Raw genomic sequence first — 23,476 nt, forward strand, 5'->3', positions numbered from 1 at the left:
TACAGGTGAGAAAACTAAGGCTCAGAGGATTGAAATGTTAGCTCTCAATAATAATTGCCACGTGTGGGGCTGAAGATACAAAGCCTTGCCCTTAGGGGGTTGATAATCTAATGCAGAAGACCAGCAATAAACAAGTAAATAAAGATCATTATATAATTTTCGGCAGAGATAAATGCTGTGAAGAAAAATAATGCTTGAAGAAGAATGATGGAAGAACGGGGACCAGCCTGTCATGTTAGATAGAGTAATAAAAGAAGGCCTCAATGACAAGGGTAAACTTTGAACAAAGACCTGAAAAAGTGAGAGAATTATTAGCCTTGTGGATGATCTGGAGGAAAAGGGAGAAGGACAGCAATGACAAGGGCTCTGATCCAGTAAAGAGCTTGGCTTATTCAGGCAACATTAAGAGGGTCAGTGTAGCTTGAGCCAGATGAGCAAGGAGAGAGTGGGAGTTGATGGGGTGAGAGAGGGTACAGGGCCAGATCAGGTGAGGCCTTGAATGTAGACCATTGTAAAGGAGTTTGCATTGTGTTCTGATGTCTTCTGCATACACACAAGGTCTTCTACTAGGCAGAGACCTGTAAGGTCCTTTCCTGCTTTAAAATCCTATGACTTTAAAGTGGTAATGTCATTTGAAGCCATTCAGATCAGTGACCTGTTTTAGCAGTTCTCTAGAAGACTGGATTTGCACCTCTAGATACTCTTCAGGGGCAAAGCCATTTACCCCTGCTGATTTTTTCAAGAGGGCAGCCAACTACAGCCATAAAAGCCATGGCCGGGCTGTCTGCTGCCCTGCTGTCTCAGTTCCCTTACCCAAGCTTTCAAAGCTGTGGTGGGTATGGCCTGTGTTTGCCAATATGTGGTATGTGTTTAAAGGATGTTAATCCCTTCAAAGAGTCATTTTGTGTTTTCTGGCACAACTGATAATTTTCATCCTGTAACTCTCTTTTTGTAATTTGCTCAAATACTCCTTGTGCTCCCCTATAGAGAGTATAACAACTTGAGGTAGTAATAAACTATTTGACAACTGTGTGAGTTATAGGAACATGCCCCTCTTTGTTAATAGAGGCATAATTGTAACCAAAGACATTTAATTTCTTCTTTAGCAAACACTGACATTTCTGTTTAAAAGAATGATTGCTAGAGAAAAAGGAAATACGAAAATTACCATGTATCATGAATACACTGAGAGTTCTCTCTGTAATAGCTCGAAACTGATCTATGGCCAAAATTAAAACCATATGAGCATATCGTAAATCTTACTATTACTGTGTTTGCTTCTAATTCTGTTTGGAATAAGGCTTCAAATGCTTTCCAGAATGATGTGAGTTACAAATAAATAGAAAAAGAGTTATCCTGTGTTCCATTTATTTTATTTGTACATATGCATTTCAAGAAAAAAATGACTTTAAAAATACAATTTTGTCCCAGGAATGGATCCTTATCTGCACAACCATTGAAGAAAACGAAAATCATGCAAACTGAAACTATGATCTTTTGTAGTGACTGATGGAAGATGCAGTTGTTCCAGTAGAATATGTAAGAAGCTCTGGTTTGGCAACAGATAGCACAAAAGAGAACCAAAATTTCACTGTTTTGATGCAAGGAAACAATTTTACATATGGGTATGGTAAGGTTTTGAAACCCCTGGAAAAGGCCTGTATGAAACAAATACAGTATTGGGATCTCTATTAACATCATGTACTGACATGCCCCTTCCCACCCTCATGAGTTTTGTTACTGTATTTCTTACTTGCTTGGCAACAATGGTAAGTAAATAGGTGATCATTTAATATCAAAACTATATGTTGTCATTAGTCCAGTGGATGCAATAACAGATCACTTCATGCTTTTAAATTACATTTGATCATTGGTATTAATTAACTGCTGAAATGCACCGCCAGGTACAGAAGAGACTAGGTTAGACAAATTTATCCAATTTGTTCTCTTAGCCATTATGACAGTATTCCAAGTAGCCAGTTTCATAAAAATGAACCGAGAAATGTTACTGGTGACTAGTCTGGGTTTTGCTGCCTTGGAAAAGCTATAAAATTTCACATTTTAAAAATTTCTTATCAAAGTGTTCAAATTGAATCAAATTTCTTATCCATAATTGGCATTGTTTTGTCAATCCAATCTCTTTAGCTCTGAGCTACCAGTGGGTGAGACTTGAGGAAATAGCCACGAGAGGAAGAGGCCCAAGCCTGCCCCCTAAATTGAGAGCCTTCATCAGGCAACAGCATATAAATCCTGGGGAGGGGAAGGAAGATGTGTTGGGAGTTAGGGAAGCTAACTCCGTATTTGATGAGAGTAGGACCAAATGATCACCCTCTAGAGCGTCCTCAGGGCACAACTGACAGACTGGCACTGCAGTGCTGTTCACATACTGACTGAGCTCCGAGGTGCAGCCTGTGTGATTGATAGAAAAGTGTGTGTGCTGTGAGTGCAGACAGCTGTCTGAACTATGAAGAAAAGGTTGGATAGTACCAGATACACCATGCATGATTTCCAGACACCTCTCAGACAGGCCAAGCTGGGAAGCAAACAGCGACGTCAGGATTTGAGGGGACAGAAAAGGTTTAACTCGGAACAACATACTGTGTTAAGGGATGAACCTTTAGTATTTTTCTCTGTCTCCACTCTCCTTAACAAACATGCATTTTTGCTTCAGAAAATAGAGTCAATAGCTGTGCAGAGTCGAAGAAAAACTTCCTCTGGTGTCCCTTCTGCATTTATCTGTATTTAAAAGGAAAAAAAGAGAGTTAGTCTTGAGAAATGTTGTAAATAAGACATTTTTAAGAATTAAAAAAAGATTACCTGCTTATGTCTTGCTGTGCAAAGCTTTAAAAGACAAGAACCCCAAACCACAGAAAAAAAAGTGAAGAGTAGTTTAAAAACTAGGTGCCTAAATTAAAACAACAGTAAGATACCTCTATACATACACCTATTAGAAACTGACACCAGCAAATGCTGGTGAGGATGTGGAGCAACAGGAACTCCCATGCATTGCTGGTGGCAGTACAAAATGGTACAGCTGCTTTGCAAGACAGTCGGGCAGTTTCTCACAAAATTAAGCATACTCTTACCATATGATCCAGCAGTTGCACTCCTGGGTATTTACCCAGAGCAGTCGAAAACTTGTCCACACAAAAACTTGCACACAGATGTTTATAGCAGCTTTATTCATAATTGCCAAAAGTTGGAAGGCAACAAGATGTCCTTCAGTAGGTGAAAGGTTAAGTAACTGTGGTACATCCAGACAATGGAATATTATTTAGTGCTCAAAAGAAGTGAGCTAACAAGCCATGAAAACACATGGAGGAACTGAAAAGACTACATACAATATGATAGTCTGGAAAATGCAAAACTATGGAGACAGTAAAAAGATCAGGAGGGATTGGTAGAAAGACTGGGGAGAGAGGAATGACTGGGTGGAACAGAGACGTGGTTCACTGTTTATGGTGGTGAGACTATTCTGTATGATAGTATAAGGGTGGCTACGTGTCATTATACATTTGTCAAAACCCACAGGATGTACAACGCCAAGAGTGAACCCTAAGGAAAACTGGGGACTTTGGGTGATACTGATGTGTTGATGTAGGTTCATCAGTTGCAACAAATGTACTCCTCTTGTGTGGGATGTTGATATTGGGGCAGGTTGTGTGTGTTTCGGGGTAGAGAATCTGAGAAATCTGTACTTTATGCTCAATTTTACTGTGAACCTATAACTGCTCTAAAAAATGAAGTCTATTTAAAATAACAACAACAATAAGAAACACTAGGTGCCCTGTCAAGGTTACGGAAAGACTTTGGAATTAGTTAAAATGAGACTTCTGAGTGTTCCAGAGCGTTAGGAGCAGGGTGGGAAAAGGGCAGAGGTTGGGGGACAAGGGGCACGGGAGGGGAGAAGAAAGCAGAAGCTGGGACCTCAGCTTGCAGGTGTGCTAAGGGCAGAGTCTGCTTGGAGATTGCTGAGACGCCAGTGCACAGAGGAAGGGGAAAGGAGCTGATTTCCTGGGCACAAAGGCACAGCTACCCCTCCCTCTCTCAAAATGTCCCGACATTGTGCCAGCCACTGAGATTCATCCCACCACACATGAAACATCCACAGGAAGCAGAGGCCTGGCGATCCAAATAAGACTCACAGGAAGGGGTGGGGGTGGGGGCTGCGAGCTTGATAACACGCAGCTTTTTCAGGCTTCATCTCCAGAGGTTCTCCTTTGGTAGGTTTGGGCTAGGCCTTCTAACCCACGTATTTAACCAGTTCTCCAGCTGATTTTGATGTGGGTCATCTTGGACCACACTGAAACACTAGAAACACTTCAACTCTTGTCTAACTTCTTTCTGCAAACTAGTTTCCATTTCACAGCCCTAGGACTTCAATGATTCCAGAGGTAGAATGAATTCTCCAAAAAAGAAAAAAAGTACACATTTAAATATCCCAGAAAATAGATACAACATTTATAGATTTGTTTGTAATAGCCTCAGACTGGAAAAATGACAAATGTCCATCAGCAGTAGATGGAAAAATAAATGGTGGCATAGTCATATAACGGAATACTATAGTAATGGAAAAAAAGTACAGCTACATTCAACAACATGGATTAATCTCACAAAGTTGAGGGAAAGAAGCAAGTCTCAAAAGAACATGTGTATAGTATGATTCAATTTATGTAAAGTTCAAAAACAAGCAAAACTAAATTATATTGGTTAAGAATCTACACATAGCGGGTGAAACCATAAAGAGAAGGAAGTGCTGATTGCAAAGGTCAGGATAGTGGCTCCCTCTTGGGGAGAGGAAGGAGGTGTGAGCAGGAGGACGTGGGAGCACGGTGTTCATTTTAGAATTCTGCAAACTGCACATGTTACTTGTATGCATTCCTGTATGTATATTGCACAATACGGGAAAATAAAAATTGAAACAAAAAAATTGTTAAGTCCCCCCCAATGTGTCATACTTTGTTCTTATAGGGGAGTCAAAGACAGCCGTTGGCAACTGTCTCCCGCTGGAGGCTTCGCATCTGGGGGCAGCAACTTTGCCTCTGCCACGCTTATGGCCCTCACAGCACCTTGCCTATCGCGTCACCTCTCCTTCCTTTTCCTTCCAGCCAACACACATTTCCTGGGTGCCAACAGTGTACTGTGAGCCGGAGAGACCAAGCTGAACCAGACACAGCAGTCCTGCTCTCCAGGAGCTCGCAGCTCCAGGGCAGAGACAGTTAACAGGAATTTATAGTTAGAGCGGGAGCACAGGCGCTGTGGATAAAGGAGCACCTCACACAATCTTGGTAGGCCAGGAAGCTTTCTGAGGAAAGTTATCATTGTCACCGTAATTTAAAATAATGAACTTTACCACTAATGAAGCTAAGTGCTTTTTATTTATTTATCTTCCCCCCCGCCCCGACTTCCGCTCTCCCTTGTTTGCTAGCTGTCTTCCTTCTTCCCTCCCTCCCACCCTCTCTCAGCCCCTTCCTCCATCCCTCCATTCCTGCTTTGCTCACTGTCCCCCCTCCACTCTGGGCTCCCTCCCTCCATTTCTCCTCCCTGGCTCTTTCCCCCCCCTTTCCCTTTCTGGCTCCTACTCTCGCTCGGTCCCTCCCTCCTCATTTGCTCCCTCATTCCATCCCCTGTTCCATCTCACTCCACCTCCCCAGCATAAGCTCTTTTTAAACAGTCAGGTAACTCTAACAATGATTTTTGAAGACAGGCTATCCCTATTTCACAGGTGACAAAACTGAGGCCATGAAATATGAATTACATTTCCTGAGGTCCCACAGCTAAGTAGGTGGCAGAGACCTGTTTCAAACCCAGGTCTCTGACTCCAAAGTCTTTGTGCTTGTTGACTACATTACATTACATCCACCAATTCAAAATGGCAGGATGGCCCAATTTGATGGGAACAGCAAGAAGTGAAGCTGGAATGGTAAGCAGAGGTTGACTACAAAGAGGCTTATATACTCTATTACATGAGAATAATGGGGAGTCACATAAGACTGGAATGGGTTGATATCATCAAACACAGGTACATAAAAATCTTTAATAAATATCTGTTTAATCAAAAGAATTGCAAAAAGTTTGAAGTATAACGCAAAGAGCACTGTATTAGGAGTGACGATACCCATGCTGTCCCCTATGAGCTTCAAGAGTTAGACCAGCCACTCATCCTCCTGGGGCCTCGGTTTCCTCTACTATAATGAGAGGACTGACATAGGACTTGAGAGCCTCGAGGTGGGTTCCAGCTCTGGTATTCTGTGCTAATCTGAATCTAAGTTCACATTTTAGTGGGGCTGAGGCTCCTAGCAGCAGGCATCAGGACTGTTCAGTTCAGTGTCTCCAGTAAAGCTGAGCCTAGCGGAACGCATATGTATTTGAAGATGGTAAAGAAGGAGTCTTCCCTCTGGAGCGAACAGGACGTGCCAAGGCTTGGAGCTCTGAAAGCACCTGGGTTTTCCAGGAAGCACTGGGTCATTTGTTGAGGGTATAACAAAAGCGGCTTGGTTGGGGGAAGGAGAAGGAGAGGAGGCTGGAAAAACAGTTTGGGATGAGGTTGTGCCTCCATAGATTTGCCTATTCTGGACATTTTATACGAATGGAATTATGTGGTCCTTTGTGACTGGTTTCTTTCACTTAGCATCATATTTTCAAAGTGCATCCACGCTGTGGTGGGTATCGACATGTCACTCCTTTGTATTGCCGCCTAATGCCTTATTAGCTTTGATCTGAATCTACGAGACACGCCTTGGAATGTCTGCTCCCCTCACATCCCTTTTCAGCAAATCTGCCACTGCCCACTGCGCTCTGAACAGTCACCTGACTGCCTCATCAAACCTGGAAGGAGGGAGAAGGGGAGGGCTCGTTGACTGCCTTTCCCTGCCCCTTTTCAGGTTCCCTTCCTTGCAGTGAGCGTGGGCAAGAAGATACAAATCCACAAACCCTCGGCTTATGTATGCTGTCCACGACCTTATCAGTGGGAGATACATCAGGTCTCCGGACCCCGAGAAGGTCCCTGAGCACAAAGACTCAGTACGACCCTTTGTACGTCATGTAAGTTCTTTGTCCTCGTGTCCAATGCTTTGACCTTGGTACAAACACTTTCCAAAGTCCTCCGGATCTTCCCCACAAGAGGACGCTAATTAGCCTAGGGATTGAGCCCGAGTCATCTTCTACTTCATTTGCACGTAAGTCTTCTCAGGACAATTAGGGACACCTGTAGTGGGACTTTCAGCTGGTTTATACCATCGGCTTCATTTGGACAAACCCCAACTATATTCTCTCTGGGTGGTTGATATTTTGCAGTCTTCCTCGTTATTTATCTGCTCTCCCCACTGTCTGGCTGAACTCTACTAGCTCCTTGCATTTAACTGACTTAACCCGCCGTATTTCTACCTAGCCCTGAAACATTTCCCTCCTCCAACTCCTTCTCCTCTAACCAGTACTACCCAACATTCTCCAACCTTAGATGCTTTGCTAAATTTATCTTCCTTGCAAAAGAAACCCAGGCCTATATGTCCCACATTCTTATCTCCTATCTAATAGTTATTATGTCTCTTTTAACAGTGATAAATTTAGTGCAAAAATTTTTTTTAAAGACCATTGATTACGTCTTTTCTATTTTTCATAATTGATGACCTGGTCATTCAATGGGATGCCAGCATTGGATTCACATAATTTGGGTTGACCATTATCCAGAATTTCTTTAGACTCTGATGAAAACACATTTGTTCATTACAACACCCTTTCAGTTCATTGCGTTACCTTCCCCCTTTATCATCATAATGAACTAAATGGCTCCTTCAACACAGTCAACTGGTTGCAAGTCAAAGTGACGTGCAGTCTTTCACTTCTTGGCCAGATATAACCCACCATTATCCTGAATATCTACACGTCCAGCTAGACAGTAGGCTCTGTGAGGACAAGGCAGTCACTCAGAATTTGTGCCCTCAGTGCCTGGCTCTAGATAGGCAGGCAAAGAAAAGTTAAAGGGAAGAAGGCATCCCCATTTCTGCACTCCCTCTGCCCCTTCCTCACAGAATTGGGCTGTTGTGGGGCCAGAAATACACTCTTGGAGCCCATTTTCTGACCCACAATCTGGACTTTATGGAAGGACATGGGATTTTCTCTTATAAAAACTGGGCAACTTGGTTTCAGAAACAAGGGCTAATGAGCACAAGTGCCTAAGGGGTGACTCTTGTTAACCTCTAATGGCCGGGAGCCGAAGGCTTTCCAGCTGGATCTTATGAATCAGGCCAAAGCTGAAGTTTTGGGGGAAGCTGGGGGCCGGGCCGCAGGAGCGAGTCATGCCCTGGAGCTTCAGCTGGACCATTTCCCGCTTCTGTTTCCATCCAAAACCTCCCTCTTCATTTTGCTTCATGGCTTAAATACAGAGATTTATTTATTTAATTAAATAAAAGGAAGCTTCTCTTGCCACCCACCCAGAGTCACATGCTGTGGCGTGTGCCTTTATGGAGCCTGAGGACGTGAGGAGATTTAACGACAAAATAAAATAATCAGGCTTTCTAGGTGGAATAAACAGTCTTTGACTTGGGTGACTGGGAAATCTAGGAAGCTGTCTGGGATTCTGATTAAGCCCAAAAAGCAAAGTTCTGAGAATAAAATTCTAGAGGCAGTGAGGCAGCTTCATTTTTGTTATAGAAGGAGTGTGTGTGTGTGTGTTGGGAAAGGTATGGATTGGGTTTTTATGGAGCAAATGCGAGCCCAGCTGAACTGGGTGAGACCCAAGCCTTCGGTCCACTCTCCAGACTTCCCCGTCGGTTCTCTACAGATTACCCGGACATTTCCTGAGTCTCAACATGGATTCTCCCTGCTCACCTCATTCCCACACGGAGAATATTTTAAGAGAACAATAAGTGGCTTCTATATTTTCATATATAACTGTGTAACTCAAAGGAAATGGAAGAGAACCCACTTACCAAGCGCCTCGTAAGTTACAGGAACTATTCTTGGTGTTTACACCTTCAGCAATTTAAACCAGCTGACAAGGTGCTGGTGTTGAATGGCCTTAGTGAACAGATAAGAATCCTGTGTAATTAGCACATTGATTGTTTTGCATGAAGGAGACTTCCTCAACAATTGAGCAAACTTGAAAATAAGATGTCCTACAATATATGGTAAGTTTTTGCTCCATAATCAATACTTATAACATACAACAACCCTCTTTTCCCAAGAATAGTAAAAGTTAAGTTTCATAATGCTCTTTTTCCAAAAGATCTCCAAATCTGAATCATCAAAGTCAGAATGTATGAGGTTTTAATGTATTTAATTGGAAACTAGGTAAGTGGGTTTGCTTCTGACTTTAAGAACTTGCCCTTTTTTGGTCTGAGATTTGATATAAAATCCTGCAGTAAGTGATCAATATAGAAAGATTTTTTAATAAAAAAAGCTAAAAACAGTGAACAGGAAAAATGATTAAATTTCTGAGTTTTCACCTGAGTTCTCAAAGGAGAGCAGTCAGTGATAATATTTCTCAGCAGTCAGCAGAACATATTGTTAAATCAGGAAAGTAGTTACACCGCTTTGGGAATTGCACATTCCATGAATCTGTAAACCATAAAACAGTTGGCTGCTTCAAACACTGCCCAGATCTAGCTGTGTTTTTGCTGAATTTTCCCACACTGTTCAAAACATGGCTTGCGTTTTAGTTTTGTTTTTCAGGTATTGGTGTCATGGGGCTTCTGGGACAAATCCATGCTGTCACAGAGTGGTGTGATTATATTGTGTATGCACCTTCCTCCTCTGCTAATCTTGTCCTCTGTCAAACCAGACAGAGCCTCACACACAGGGACCCCTCTTGGCCAGAGGAGAGCAGCGTGGCTCAGCCAAAGCCAAGCCCTTCATGTGCAGCGTCTGTGCACCACTGGGGACAATCATTAGATGCATTTTTCAGAAGTTAGGGTTATGTAAAGGACTGCCCCTGGGGAGTCATCCATTTCTCATATCTGATCAGGACATACATTTCTCCTCATTCTCAAGGCCTTAGAAAGAAGGAGGACTATATACGCTTTTGCTTTAGAGAGCTTTCAGGACAAGCTTTAGCAAAAATGTAAGGATGATTTATAATCTGCACATTAATGGCTTCTCTATACATAGCACTTCCCAAAGGACGAGCAGTTTGTCCATTTAAAATGTCACATGGTACTATCTTTCCTTCTTTTTTCTCTTCCTCCCAATTCTGTCTGAAGTTTAAATTTGACTAACAGATTTTTCACAGACATGAAAAAAAGTCATCTTTTCTAAAAGTGACCGTTCTAAAACACATCTGATCAGTCATTTCTCTATTTAAAGTTACCCAGTGGTTCCCTCCCTTACCTACAGTATTTAGCTCAAACTTTCTAGCATAGTCTAGAACTGTGCTAGCAAACTCAGGAGCCACATGTGACTTCTGAACACTTGAAAGGTGACTAGTACAATGGAGGAACTAACTTTTGATACCATGTTATTAAAATTAATTAACTTGACTTTTAAAACTGTATTTGATTCAGTTATTGGAAAATTCAAAAATATATTGGAACAACTTGGGGATATGAAATCTACCTTTTCTATCTTAAATGTTATGAAATACAAACACAACTCTGGTATTTCTGATGAAAATTTCACATCTGAATTGAGATATGCTTAAGTACCAGATTTTGAAGACATATTAAAAAAAAGAATGCAAAAATATCTCATTAATAATTTTTATATTGATTACATGTTGAAATGATAATCCTTAGAATATATTAGGTTAAGTAAAATGTATTGTTTGTTTCATTTGTTTCTTTTTACTTTTCTTTGTTGTTAATGTGACTACTAGAATATTTTAAGTTACATATGTGGCCCACATTGTATTTCTACTGGGCAATGCTGCTCTAGAAAATGTATTGAATGAAGGAGGAATGAATGAATGAATGGCTTCAAGGCCCTTCATAGTCCTGCGTCGCCTTGCTTTTCAGTCCAGCCTGCCCCCACTTTAATTCATCTGTTGGCACTACATCTTACGGTGACATTATTGAGCTCCTCCACCTGCCAGTGCCTTTGTCCCTTCCCCTCCGTCTGTCATGAACTTGGACTCATCCTCAGAACCCAGCTCAAATGTCCTCTTCTCTCTGAAGCCTTTATCTACCTTTCCAGGCCCAAGCTCTGTGCTCCCAAAGACCTGGAACATTCTGTAAATCCTAGTACTATATCTACCACCTGGCTGGGGCTGCAGACTTTCATATGTCTCTCTTCCTCTTTGAATTCCCAGCATTAAGCACCATGCTTCAGACATTAGAGATGCCCATAAATGTCTGTGACTAGTCAGGGACTCAGATGGACGAGCACTGATCCTCTGCTGGTAGAATCCACGGCAGTGGCTCCTGAAGGGGTTCTGAGTAACGTGAAGACGGGCGAAGGCAAAACCCGCCATGGGACGAAGGCCACCACAGAGGAAGGAAATCAAGAATGTGTACAGAAGAGAACAAAGGTCTGGAGTTCTCTTCTGCCTGCTGTTCTGGGAGGATACAAGCCCGCAGTGAGCACAACTCATTTCTACAGGGCCGCAGGGGTGCCAAGAATATTGCACCGAATCAAAAGCTCTTTGCAGGAATCTAGTGATGGCTTGACAATCAGGAGGGGTGGGGGTGGAGAGAAAACTGTTTCAAGCAGAGTCAGAAAGAATGAGTTTCTTAAGTCTCTCAGAGACAGATGGAAGGTTTATGCCTCATTTGTCAAGTGAGAGGAGAGAACCTTGGGGCTCCTTGAAGTCGCTTTCTCCTTCAAGGTGAAAACCTTCCTTGTTCCTGGGCTGGCAGGCAGGCGGGAGGGAGAGTTGTCTCTGAATCCAGGTTGCTGGTGGCTCTGGGTCCGGGAGGCAGTGGCCTCAGGACTGAGAAGTACCCTCAGCTGAGGCGGGGCACTGACAGAAGGGGCCAAGCATCCAGGGACTGGGAAATCCCAAAACTTTCCTCTATTCAGAGAGCTCTTCTCAGGGCACCGTGGAGAGAGAGGGGAGTGGAGACAAATGGGTTACAAAAGCCTCTGCGTGGACTAGCTCAGCAGGCTCTCCCACCAGAAACAAAAGCCCGAATAAGGGGGTTTGTTTACTTCATAGTCGTTAGTAGTAGACAAATACAACCAAACTACAAACTGGTTGAATAAACTACAGAATATCCATATTATGGGATATTACATAACTATTAAAAAGAAAATGTTATTCAGCTATGTATTGACTTCCAGATGTTTCCGAGAAATGTGTACAGGATGGTAATATTTTAAAAAATCAGAATTCTCCACCACAGAGGGGGATGTGTGTTTGTACTACAGAGTAGATAGGTTGAGGTGAGAGAGAGAGAGTGAGAGAACAAGAGAGAAAGGAGGAGGAGGAGGAGGAGGGGGGAGGGAAGGTGGAAAGATACGCAATAAACTGTTCACACTGGTTATCTGAAGGGAGTAGGATTGGAAGGAGCAGTGTTAACTGTTTTAGATAGATAGACAGATAGACAGACAGACAGACAGATAGATCGATCGATCGATCAGCAGATAGATACCTTTACTCCTCACTTATTGCAGTGGGCATTACCTTAGTAATTTGGAAAATAACCCTTTGAAATAAATCTAATCCCAGCCACCAACAGGAACACCTGAGAATTTTAACGCAGCTAGGAGCACTGAATCTCCTGCTAACGCTCTCCTCTACGTAGCTATTTGCTCTTCCGAGAATCTCCAGGGAACACCCCTCTCTCCCTTACCTCCTGGGCCCTGGGATCTGGCAAGCACACCTGAGATAGCCTCTCCCAACTTCCCACTAAAATATCCATGGAGAGCCAGGAAAATGTGAAGAGTCATAGGATTCTGAAAACTTGGATTGTGACCTATTGCCAATGGAGCTCGAGTCCATAATGTGCTCCTGACTCAGAAAACGACCAGAAAAGCAGGTATCTGTTCTGCTGCTGCATGGCCACAACTTTCAAAGGCAAGAGCTGTTCTTCCTATGCCCCACTAGGACATCTTTTTCTACATCTAACTTAAGACTGCATTATCAAAAGGACATCTGAGGGGAGGGGGGACACATCCCAAACTCAGAGGACTGGTCCTGGTGCAGGAGGGGTGAGCAGGAAGAGCCCAGGGAATGAGCGCATTGCGGGGAGGTGGAGGTCCTTGCTCAGCCCTCTCAACCCCGCCATTCCACATTCGGTGCCAGCCTCCCACACGGTGGAGACCAGAGGGGGAGCTGTGTACCCCACTGCGCCTTCCAACGTGAGAGCTGAGGGTGACCAGTCCCGGGTGCCACCAGTACTCAAGGGCACATAAAGTGAGAGATTCATGATAATCTGCACATCCTGTGGGTCTGGAGGTTTGCCCTCCACCTCCAGCCCTGAAGTGGAGGATGTAGCAGATTACAGTTTCCAAAAACATTGCAATGATATCTCCCACCCCACATACTCTTCTGAATGTGACCTTGCCACTCACCCACTGAGAGATGACACATAATCTCCCTCCCCTAGAACGTGGGTTGGCCTTCTTGTAACCAGCAGAAGGTAGCAGAAGCAATGCTGTGTGACTTCCTAGGCTGGGTCAGAAGAAGTCTTGCAGCTCCTGCCTTGCCGCTGGAACATTCACTGGAGGCTCTCACTGGGGCGCCACCTTTGGAGCCCAGGGGCAGTGCAGTGAGAAGCACAAGCCGTTCTAGAGAGGCCACTGTAGGCACTCTGCTTGACAGTGCTGGCTAAGCCATCCCAGTGGAGGTACCAGACATGCAAATGAAGAACTGTCTCTAAAGAACACCATAGCCCTGGCCGAGGTAGCCCCCTGGTGTCTGAGTCATCCCAGCTCAGACCCCCAACACCGGGGAGCAGGGGAGAGACATCCCCACTGTGCGTCTTCCAAATTCCTGATGCACAGAGGCCACAAGTATCAAATAATGGTTGTTGTTTTATGCCACTCAATTTTGAGGTGGTTTGTCAGGAACAGCAGTAGATAAACAGAACGGAAGATGAGTGAACTTAAACAAACAAATTGAGGTTTCTGGGGGAAAAGCTACAGAAAAGGGCAAAGGGCACATTATTTCAGTGACTCAGAAGGAGAGAAGATCCTTGAAAATCATATAATGCAGAAATTGGAAAATTTTTAAATACTCAAGAGTAAATATTTATTGTGTATTTTTTGTTTCTTGGGCCAGGCTCTGTGCTACACACTGGGGATACCGCTGTGAATAAGACAGACATAATTCTTCCCACCAGAGAACTGACTTTCTCTTAGTAGCTACAGAGAAGTAAAGAAGTAATTCTAACAAATCATGATAAATACAAGGATGGAGAAAGAAACAGGGCTCTAAGAACACACGGGAAGGACAGTTCATGTGCACTGTTGCTGGTTTAACCAGTGTGTACGAAGACATGGCTGCTAAGAAACAAGAGCAGGAAGTCAGGAAATGAGAACAGGCTCAGCCTGAAAAGGCAACAGCATGAGATGAAAGGAATAAGCTAAGGCAAACAAAAATACACATGAGAATGAAAATGAATGTTGGCAGCTAGAGAAGCTGAATGTCTTTTTACAACTGAATGGGTAATGTGGAAGGCAAATCTGGGATATTCTTTTCAAAAAAAATGAAAATAATGGAGTGGGTTACAGAACAGAACTGTGCTCTCCAGTACAGAAGTCACTGCTGTGTGTTGCTGTTGAGCACTCGAAAAGTGGCTGCTTTGAACTGAGGTGTGCTGCCTGCATAAAGTAGACACCAGATTTCAAAGACTTGATAAAGTTAGTGTCACCTGTTTCTTTTTACTTTTTAAAATGTGGCTAATAGAAAATTTAAAATTATATATGTGGTTCACATTACATGTCTATTGGACTAAGCTGGTATAGAAGGAAGAGAGTGGAGATCTAAGAATTTTTTGTTTTTGAGGAATTTTGAAGAAAAACAAGGAATGGTGGTACATAAAAAATAACCAAAGAATAATTACAGAAAACTTTCCTAAGTTAAAAAGACGTGCCTCTGCCAGTGAAAGTCAGGGAAAGCAGACCTATGTCTGGATACAAATTTTGAATTACGTGGGAAAAAATTTTTTAAAGGTACCAGTTGAAAAAGTTTCCTTCGAAATTTGTCTCTGCCTTTTCCCCCACAACACTAAATGCTTGAAAAGACTGCAGCGGTGTTTACTGGTTTTTGATTGAAAAATATTATGGCCTAACTTTTATATCCAGTGAAACTGTCATTTGTGTATAAAGTCACGATAGGACATTCTCAGATATTCCCAGAGAAACTGAACTGAAAGTTAGCTGGAGTTCCTTTAGCCAACTGAAAAAAGCATCATAATTAAGAATTCAAGTACAGAGAATTCAAGGTATAAAGTAATTTTGGGCTTTCCTTTACTTGTGTTAGTCTCCAAACTTAGGAATCCAGTCGACTAAGGGTTAGCAAGTGGATTTTGCATCTAAAGGGTGAAATCTGATGTTATGGTGCCTTCTGCTTCCACTCCTTTCCTGGCGGGACCGGGAATGTGTTTTTCATCTTTATCCCTCAGTCCACACAAGCTCCTGCCAGGTAGGATGACTACCCAGAACAACGAAGTTACTGCCGTATTTCAGGACTTACTAAAAATGGCCAAACTATTTATCAAGTCAGGACACTGCAGCAGCAGAACTGCTGAACAAAACTTATTTTCTCCTTTACAAAGCAAAGTTGCCAAGGAACTGGATTTTCTGCATCTGCAAAATGCATATTTAATAAATCACTGGACTCTCTTTTTGTTTTTTTAATTGATTAAGACTAATAAGTAACCCAGGGAAAGATATCGTCTGTTGTCAGGCCCTCTTCATCTACGGCCTGGGGTGTTTCTGGTCTAACCATGCCGTGAGCAAAGAGTATACAAAAAATGGAGAAAAATAAGAAAATAAATCAAAATGTTCATTACTAGTTATCTTTGGGTGGAAAAAGTCTGGATGATTTTTATCTTTATCCTCCTAAATTTTCTAGTTTATTTCTTTTTTAAAAGTAGATGTTACTTTTATACTCAGCAAAAGAGAGGTTTTAAATATCAATTCATACAAGTCTGTACATGCCACTCCAGGTCGCTATTTCTGGGGTTTCTGTCAGTTCACAACAAGCCCTTCTCCTCTGGGAATTCCTTGTTCCCCTCCAAGTCCCAGGGAAGCGCCCCAGACAGCCATGTTCACATCAGTCAGATCTGAATTCAAATGCTCCCTCCTCAGAGACTTCCCAAGCACCCAGCTAAAACACCCACGCCCAACAACTCACTCTTCTGTTTTATTCATAGAGCTTATCCTATCAGCAACTGTTTTGCTTTCTGGTCTACTGTTTTTCTCTTTCCAGTGAGGGACTTTGTCTGTCTTGTTTACTGCTGTGTCTCCAGTCCCAAGAATACTCTTTGACACATAGTATGCACACAGTGAAACATCCTCAGAACAAATGGAAAAGCCCCAGGTGCCACCACCTGCCTGGCCCTGGCTGAAAGGACTGGGGAGAAGAGCCAGAGCCAAGCACGGCCAATCAGAAAACTGCTCTCTGGAACTGGGAACTGCTGTGGGAACATGTAAACGTGGAAGCTGCAGGGTGCTCATGTTCTGGCTTCTGGGCCAGAGAAAGAGAACAATCTGGATGAGAGAGAAAAGGAGAGGACACATGTGAGAAGCGGAGTAAAGCCTGGCCCCACAGCCTTCCTGGGCCTACCGTTGCGCTTCAGCCCTGGGTCACCTTAAAATTAAGTTTCGTGTCTCAGGTTAGGCCAGCTGGCGTTGGGGCCTCTTACCTATAACAAAGAGTCCTAACTGATATCCCCACAGTCACAACATCCTTTTCTTCTGAGAATCACAGAGAGACCTGGAGGATTCCCGGAGATCATGTTCTGTCCATCCGTTTTATTTTAGGGTGAAGAATTGGGAGGTTGAGCAGTGAAATGACTCACCCGAGTTCACCAGGCTCATTCGCACCATGTGCCTCAGGCTTTCTGATGCTCAGGCCAGTATTTTCTCCACCAAGGAGCCTTCAGCCAGTTGTTGTGCTTTTCACAACCAAATGCTCAATGATTTTTTCAATAAGAAATTCTCTCACTCAAAGGGAAAAAAAGCTTCCTCTTATGGGTCAACTCCAGTGAATTGGGGGTGACTGTCACACTGCCGTGCTGAGAAAGTTTCTGAGGCAGCGTCCAGATTGGGTGGGAAAGAAGTGCCACAACTGAGGAATGAGGTCTGCCCTGAGTGCAGGAGGAAGGGAGTGGAATGGGGTAGAGGTCTGTTCCAGCTCTTTCTCAGGTACAGAGAAAAGCTGCTTCATGAGAGCAGGAAACAGTTGAAAAGTCAGAGATCTATTGTGTCACCGGTGCCTCTGCCCCTTGGTTTATGTTACAAGAAGTTCTAACTTTATTGTGTGATCATGGCATAATAAGGACATAAAGAATAAGGCAGTGACTGTGTAAATTCTGCTTTGCTTTTTTAATTACCTTTGTTTGGAACTGCATTGCACTTTTTTGGCTAGCTGGTGGCCAAAAGGGCTGGCTGTCGTTAGGCAGGGGTGTCAGCTGATGGATTCAATATCAGCATAACAGGGCGACACCGAGGCCTGAGGAAAGTGCTTTGGAGGGTGGTCTGTTTCTGGGCTGGACCATGGCATGGCTCTAATTCCAAAATAAATCTCGCTGAGCTCCTGATCTGTCTCGCCTGCATCTTGAAGTGTATTCGCCACACCACCTGGTTTTCAGAAAATCCCTTAAGTGATCCAGGAGCCCACCTGGATGGTGGGCAGCCCTACCTCGGGCTCTATAAACCAGCGAGACAGGGAGGAGGTGCTAACAATCCAAAGAACATCACAGGAACAAGACAAGCTGTCACTTAGAATCCAGGGGGAGCTGAAGCTGTTGCAAGAAGATTAGGCAGGAGCCCACAGGCCAGAGAACACGAAGGGACCGAGGCTTTCCCCTTCTCCAATGGAAAACAAGCCTGGCCCCCTCCCCTGCTTCTCCTCCAGTCCCCATTCTGTAGTCCAAGCTGCTGGCAAACCCCACGGGACACCTGCCAACAATTCTCACCTCCCTGGGCCCAGCACTCTGGCCCTGCTGTCCTTAGACTAGGTGGGGCGGAGGCTGGTTCATCTCTGCAGCTGCGTGGGGAGAGGACAGCCCGGGCCGAGGCAGCGGGTCAAAGCAGCTTCCCCGAGAGGCCCTCTGGGAGTCCTGAGAGCTGGAGGCCACACCGCGCTGGAGTCAGGACTGGCGCAATTCTAAATATTTGCAAAGTGGATCACAAATGTTACCTCACCACGGACCCAGCTGCCAGCATCTCCAAAGTGCAGGGGAAGCTGAAGAGACGAGCCAAATGGGACTGGAAGCTTCGTTTCCCACTAACTTAGATATTTCTAAGGAGGATTCCCGAAATCAGATTTATCTGAGAACTCCATTAGCCCTGTATCGATGGGTCAATCATTTGCGAGTGTGTAGAATTTAGGTTAGAATAATACAAGAGAGAGAGAAAAGAGATTTTCTGACTCTGAGAGTGATTGAACTCTGAAATACTTAGAGATTCTCTCATTTCTACCAATCTTGAAAGTGGAAGAAATTCTCTTCTCTCTGGATAGTTTCCATATGTGTCCTGGGCTGCACAAAGGGTGGAAATCACTCATGTTGGAAAGGCCTTTGAAAGCTGGAATTCTTAAGACCCTGCTCTTATGTAGTGCACTTTTTGTTTGTTGTTTTTAAAGACCTAAGTCTTTGTTTTCTGTGGTAACCAGAGGTTACATACACGAAGCACAACAAATAGGTTTCATCTTGCACATCAGTTGGTAGTAGCTGCCTGGAGTGCTGGGTTCACAAACACTCTGAGGCCACATCTGGATACTGCAGGAAAGAGTGCCACGATGGACCAGCAATGCCTGCTATGCAGACGGAAGCTGGGGGCGATGGCTCTCATGCCACATATCTGACATCCCTGAGTTAAATCAAGGAGCATCTCTCAGATGTCTATACCCAGGGCTAAGTTATTAGGATTCTGCAAAATGGACCTCCTATCTTCTAACAGGTTTAGAAGATAAAAATTCATTATCAATGGTTTTCCCCAAGGAATTGATGATGTAGCTGCCTCAGAGCAAGTTTGTTACTTTTTGATCAATGTCTCCTATTAACTTTCTGTGAGGAGCAAGAAGTAGGTGTCCACTCTTCCTATTCTGCTTTGAGTACCCAGGATTTTGTTGCCAGATTACTGTCCCAGCCTCCCAGCGGTCTCCTAGCCTTACCTTCTTGGGATCTGTTCTCCACAAGGCTGGCAGAGGGAGCATTCTAAATAAAAACTCTGATCATGTCTGTCCCCTTCAGTAGTTCCCATCATCTCAGGACAACTGTCTGCTCCTACATAGGTTCATCTTGATCTGGTCCTTGCTTGCCTCTCCATCCCCATCTCTTGTCCCTCTTTCCTTGGTACTTTATGTCACAGCCGAGCCCAGTTCCTTGTCTCTTCTGACCTTTTACACTTGGGGCTCCTTCTGTGTGGAGTGCCCCGCTGCCCTCACAGCACCCCATCCTGTGGCTTAGTTTCGTTCTCCTCCTGTGACCTTCCTTGATGTCTTTCCTTTCCCCTCAGACTGCATTCAAGGGCCCTAGGAACTTACTCTGTGCCTGCTTTGGTCGCATATTGTGCTCACAGGTTTGTCTATCACCCCCACTAACACCCTAGGCTCTAGCAGGAAGAACCACACTTTATTATCTGCTGCAAACCACCAGGGCAATGGATGGCCCATGGGAGGTGCTTGACACCTATTTATTAAGTCGATGGATGGGGATTGGATAGTTTTCCCAAATTCACGAAATTAATGGTGACTCAGTATGGATCGTCACTCATGATCATTAAGTTGATGCTACCTGTTTCCCACAGTCTCTTCAGTGCTTCACCTAATTGCCTGCTCCCCCGGTACCATATACTGCGGCTCCCAATGTGAGTTACTGCAAGAAATTGAGGCAAAGGGCCAAGCGCAACTATGAACCACGTAAAAATCCAGGAATTCCAAGTTGTTGAATTTTAGATCTAGATGACATCTTTCAGATCATCCTGTTCAGCTGAGGTCTGGAAGGCAGAACTTATGCCTCATCCATGCCTCCTTCCCTCCCTTTCTCTCTCTCTTGGAAAAACTATCTTGGCAACTGTGAAAACTGTATGACCAACTTTTCATAATTCATATGATGACAGTTATTTAACTTTGATTGACACAAAAGTGAAGAGAGTAAGGGAGCCATATTTTGGCCCAAATTGTGCAGCTGTATGCAGCTCTAATTCCCAGATCCTTAACCAAAATTTCCCCAGTTTTTCTCTTTTCTTGAAAAAAAAAAAAAAAGGGTAACTGGCTCATTTTGGAGGGGGGAAGTGAAATAATTCACCTTCTGTAGCTGTGTCTTCGTCTCATAGTAGGCGATCACAGGAATGGATGCTCGGTAGTAGGTTTCAAGGCGTTTGGCGATGGTGGCGGTGTTGTCGTCTGCGCACGGGCTGCTCCGGCTCCTCTGGAGAAGGCGGTTGGTCATGGTGTCTGCCGAGCAGTCCATACAGATCACCAAGTGCGGGTTTCCAATCTGGGGGTGGGAAGAACAACACGGTCAGAAATTCCACTCTGCGATGTTCTGGAACTGCCTGGGACCCCTAGTTCTTTCCTTTTCTGGCCTTCTGGTTCCCCTCAAGGTCCCAGAACTACATCGTGGCAGAGCTGGGTCTGGACTTCATGCTCCTCATTTCCAGGTCAGTGGCTTTCCATACGCTGCCTCAGAACTGTCTCTTGCCCTCAGCTTTTGTCACCTCACACAATATGGGAATTATATAGTAAGCTATCCAATGCAGTCACAATCTGTCCTCCACAGTGAGGGGAGGTGTGTGTGTGTGTGTGTGTGTGTGTGTGTATGTGTGTGTTTCCTCCTGGAAGCCTTCCCTGACCTACTGAGGCAGAGCTAACCACTTCCTCTTTTGTACCACCATTATAGCTTATATCAGCCACCAGTAGCATGATGTGACTGTGTCCCACTATGTGGGGGTCAGCAGAGCATAATGGTTGAGCACACGAAGGTTGAAGTCAGGCTGCTTAGGGTGGAATCCTGGGGTGGTGGCTCGTCTCCATGATGGTCATCATCAATTCCTTGCCTCAGTACACTTTAAGCTCTTCCCTCATTGAGACATAGAGTCCATTCCTCCACCCCCTTGAATCTGGGCCACCCTGTAACTGTTTTGACCAACGGAATATAGTGGAAATGATGCCACATGCTTTTAGAAGATCATAAGAGATACTGCAGTTTCTTCCTGGTCAACTGCCATCCAAGATGTCCAACTACTCTGACTGCTAAGCTGTGAGGAAGCCCAAGCTAGCCAGATGGAGAGGCCATGTGGACAGAGGTGCCCGACCAGCCCTCAGCTGTCGTAGACATCCCAGCCCTAGCTCCAGGCACATGTACTCAGCCTTAGCCGCTGTCTGACTGCAGCTGTATAAAGGATCCCAAGTGAGACCCAGCCAGCCGAGCCCATCGACCCTCAGAACCTTTTAGAGAAAACATCGAATTGTTATTTTAAGCAATCTGGCTTCATCATTAACTAAAAGTGTCACTCAACTTCTCTGCACCCATGTTTTCTCATTTGTACAATGAGGATGGTCACAGAATTGCCAAGAGGTTAAAAAAATTAAATAAGGTAATGCAAACATGTTGCTTGGCGTATAGCAAACAACAAGTCTTAGCTATCATGCTGGTTTCCCATATTAGGCTACGATCTCCTTGTGTGCAGGAGTTGGCAGTGCTTAGCTCCTAGTCCCAAGTTTGCATATAGTAGGTGATTAAGAAATGTTTGAATGAATGATTGATGGTGACATGCTTTTGGTAGCATGAATCTCCCATCTCTCTCTTAAGTGTTCTTTTGCTCCTGATGTCCCTGGGAGATGCCAATCTTGCCTCCACTACCAACCTCAACTCTGGATCAAAAGAAACTTGCTCCCTCCTGATCTTGCAGTGGTCAGGCTGTAAGGAAACGAAGGCTTGCCACCCCACTGTGGAAAGTGCCTGGGATGGGTGAGAACAAAGCCAGGCTTGGGGAGGACTTGTAGGCGACACGTGGAATCATAAGTTGCCAACTTGTGAGTGTTGATCAAACATTTATCTACCCTCTGTGAGGGATGTGCATTAAGGAACAGAATAGAAAAATTCTCCAAAATCTGAAAGCGTGAAATAAACCTCTGGAATATGTCATGCAAGTTTACTGCCTGTATTAATTGGAAAACAAAAATGAGCATTTGAGCAGCAAGAAAGGCTGGGTGAAGGTTTAGAAGAAAATGACCCTTGTCCACCAGCAGAGGGCGAGCTTGGGAGGCAGCCTAGGGTTCAGTTGCAGAGTTCGGCTCCCTGGATCAGTTGCTGTTTGGGGCTGCCTGAAAAGACTAGGCGATTTTTCTAATTGTGGGGGGTTTTCAGGCCACTCTTGGGGACAGGAAAGATAATTCAGGGACTCATTCAGGTACAGAGATAATGTGTATCTGAGCAGGGGCTGGCAGTAAATGACCCTCTGGACCTAAAAAAGCACAGGACCAGAGGTAGCTTTGTCTTCCACGTTGATTCTCCCAGCATGGTCCCCAGACCAGCAGTGCAGGCATCATTAGGGATCATTAGGAATCATTAGGCATCATTAGGGAGCTTGTGAGAAATGCAGTCTCATGCACAGTCCCTGACCTGCTGAATCAGAGTCTGCATTTTAAGAAGATCTCCAGGTGATTCTTCACAAATAGTTTGAGAAGTTGCTTTTCTAAACCATTTCCTCGTGCCAAGACTCATCTATCCATCCTGAATCAGCACTCCCTTCCTATAGAAAAAGGCATCACACAGTCATTCCATTTGGAAGTGGCCTGTACTATTGATGTTTTCAATATCTAAAAAGATTTGAAATGTCTGAATGAAATTCCATTTCTTTATTTTTCAAAACACTTTGGAGAGCGGAGAACTCTGTCCTTGTCTGAATGAATCACAGAGACTTGGGGACACCTCCCTGCCCTCCACATCACCCTGTGTTGTCCCCGCAATGCCAGCACTGGTTGCCTCCTGGCCTTTGGGTGTTCAGGGGATCCCCACTAAGACACAAGACCCCTGAAGGGCGGTCAAGATGCCGAAGCAACATCCCAGCAACTGAGCGCACTGTGCTACGGCTTTCTGGATGGGCCGGCCATCCCTTAACCCCATGAGCCCCGCTGTGGGAGGGGTTTTCTCTACTTTAAGGAGGAGGAAATGGAGGCTCACAGAGGCCGTCGTGCCCGAGGTCACTGAAGACTAGCCAGCGACAGTGCTCATCCAGCTGTGGGTAACTCCAAAGCCTGGCGACTTTGCCCTAATTGGGGGGCCAGAGCCTTCAGAATGGGCCTCAGGCCAGACTCCTGGTGGCCACTGGAGCCAGGCCAGGAGGGCGGGGTAGTGGGACAGGAAGTGGGCAGGGTCAGAGGCCATTTCATTGTATTTCACAGAGCTGGCTCTTGGGGTGGAGT

At 44.5% G+C, this 23,476-nt stretch overlaps 1 protein-coding gene across 4 annotated transcripts in view; it reads right to left on the reverse strand.

Moving 5' to 3' along the window:
* Positions 1-1,357: 1,357 nt before the first annotated feature.
* The window catches only part of AK5 (adenylate kinase 5), a 224,024-nt gene continuing 201,905 nt past the window's right edge, over positions 1,358-23,476 (reverse strand). For 2 of the 4 annotated variants that reach the window (XM_014740125.3, XM_005610487.4), the window contains exons 13-14: positions 20,355-20,546; positions 1,358-2,736 (exon numbers count right to left, since the gene is read on the reverse strand). In XM_014740125.3, coding sequence (XP_014595611.2) covers positions 2,668-2,736; positions 20,355-20,546 — 261 coding nt within the window. In that variant the 3' untranslated portion in view covers positions 1,358-2,667. Of the gene's footprint in view, positions 2,737-9,451; positions 9,559-20,354; positions 20,547-23,476 lie in introns of those variants that run through there. The other 2 variants (XM_070268838.1, XM_070268837.1) reach the window with 1 other exon arrangement.

Source organism: Equus caballus, chromosome 5 (genome assembly GCF_041296265.1).
Source record: "Equus caballus isolate H_3958 breed thoroughbred chromosome 5, TB-T2T, whole genome shotgun sequence".
Taxonomy (NCBI): domain Eukaryota; kingdom Metazoa; phylum Chordata; class Mammalia; order Perissodactyla; family Equidae; genus Equus; species Equus caballus.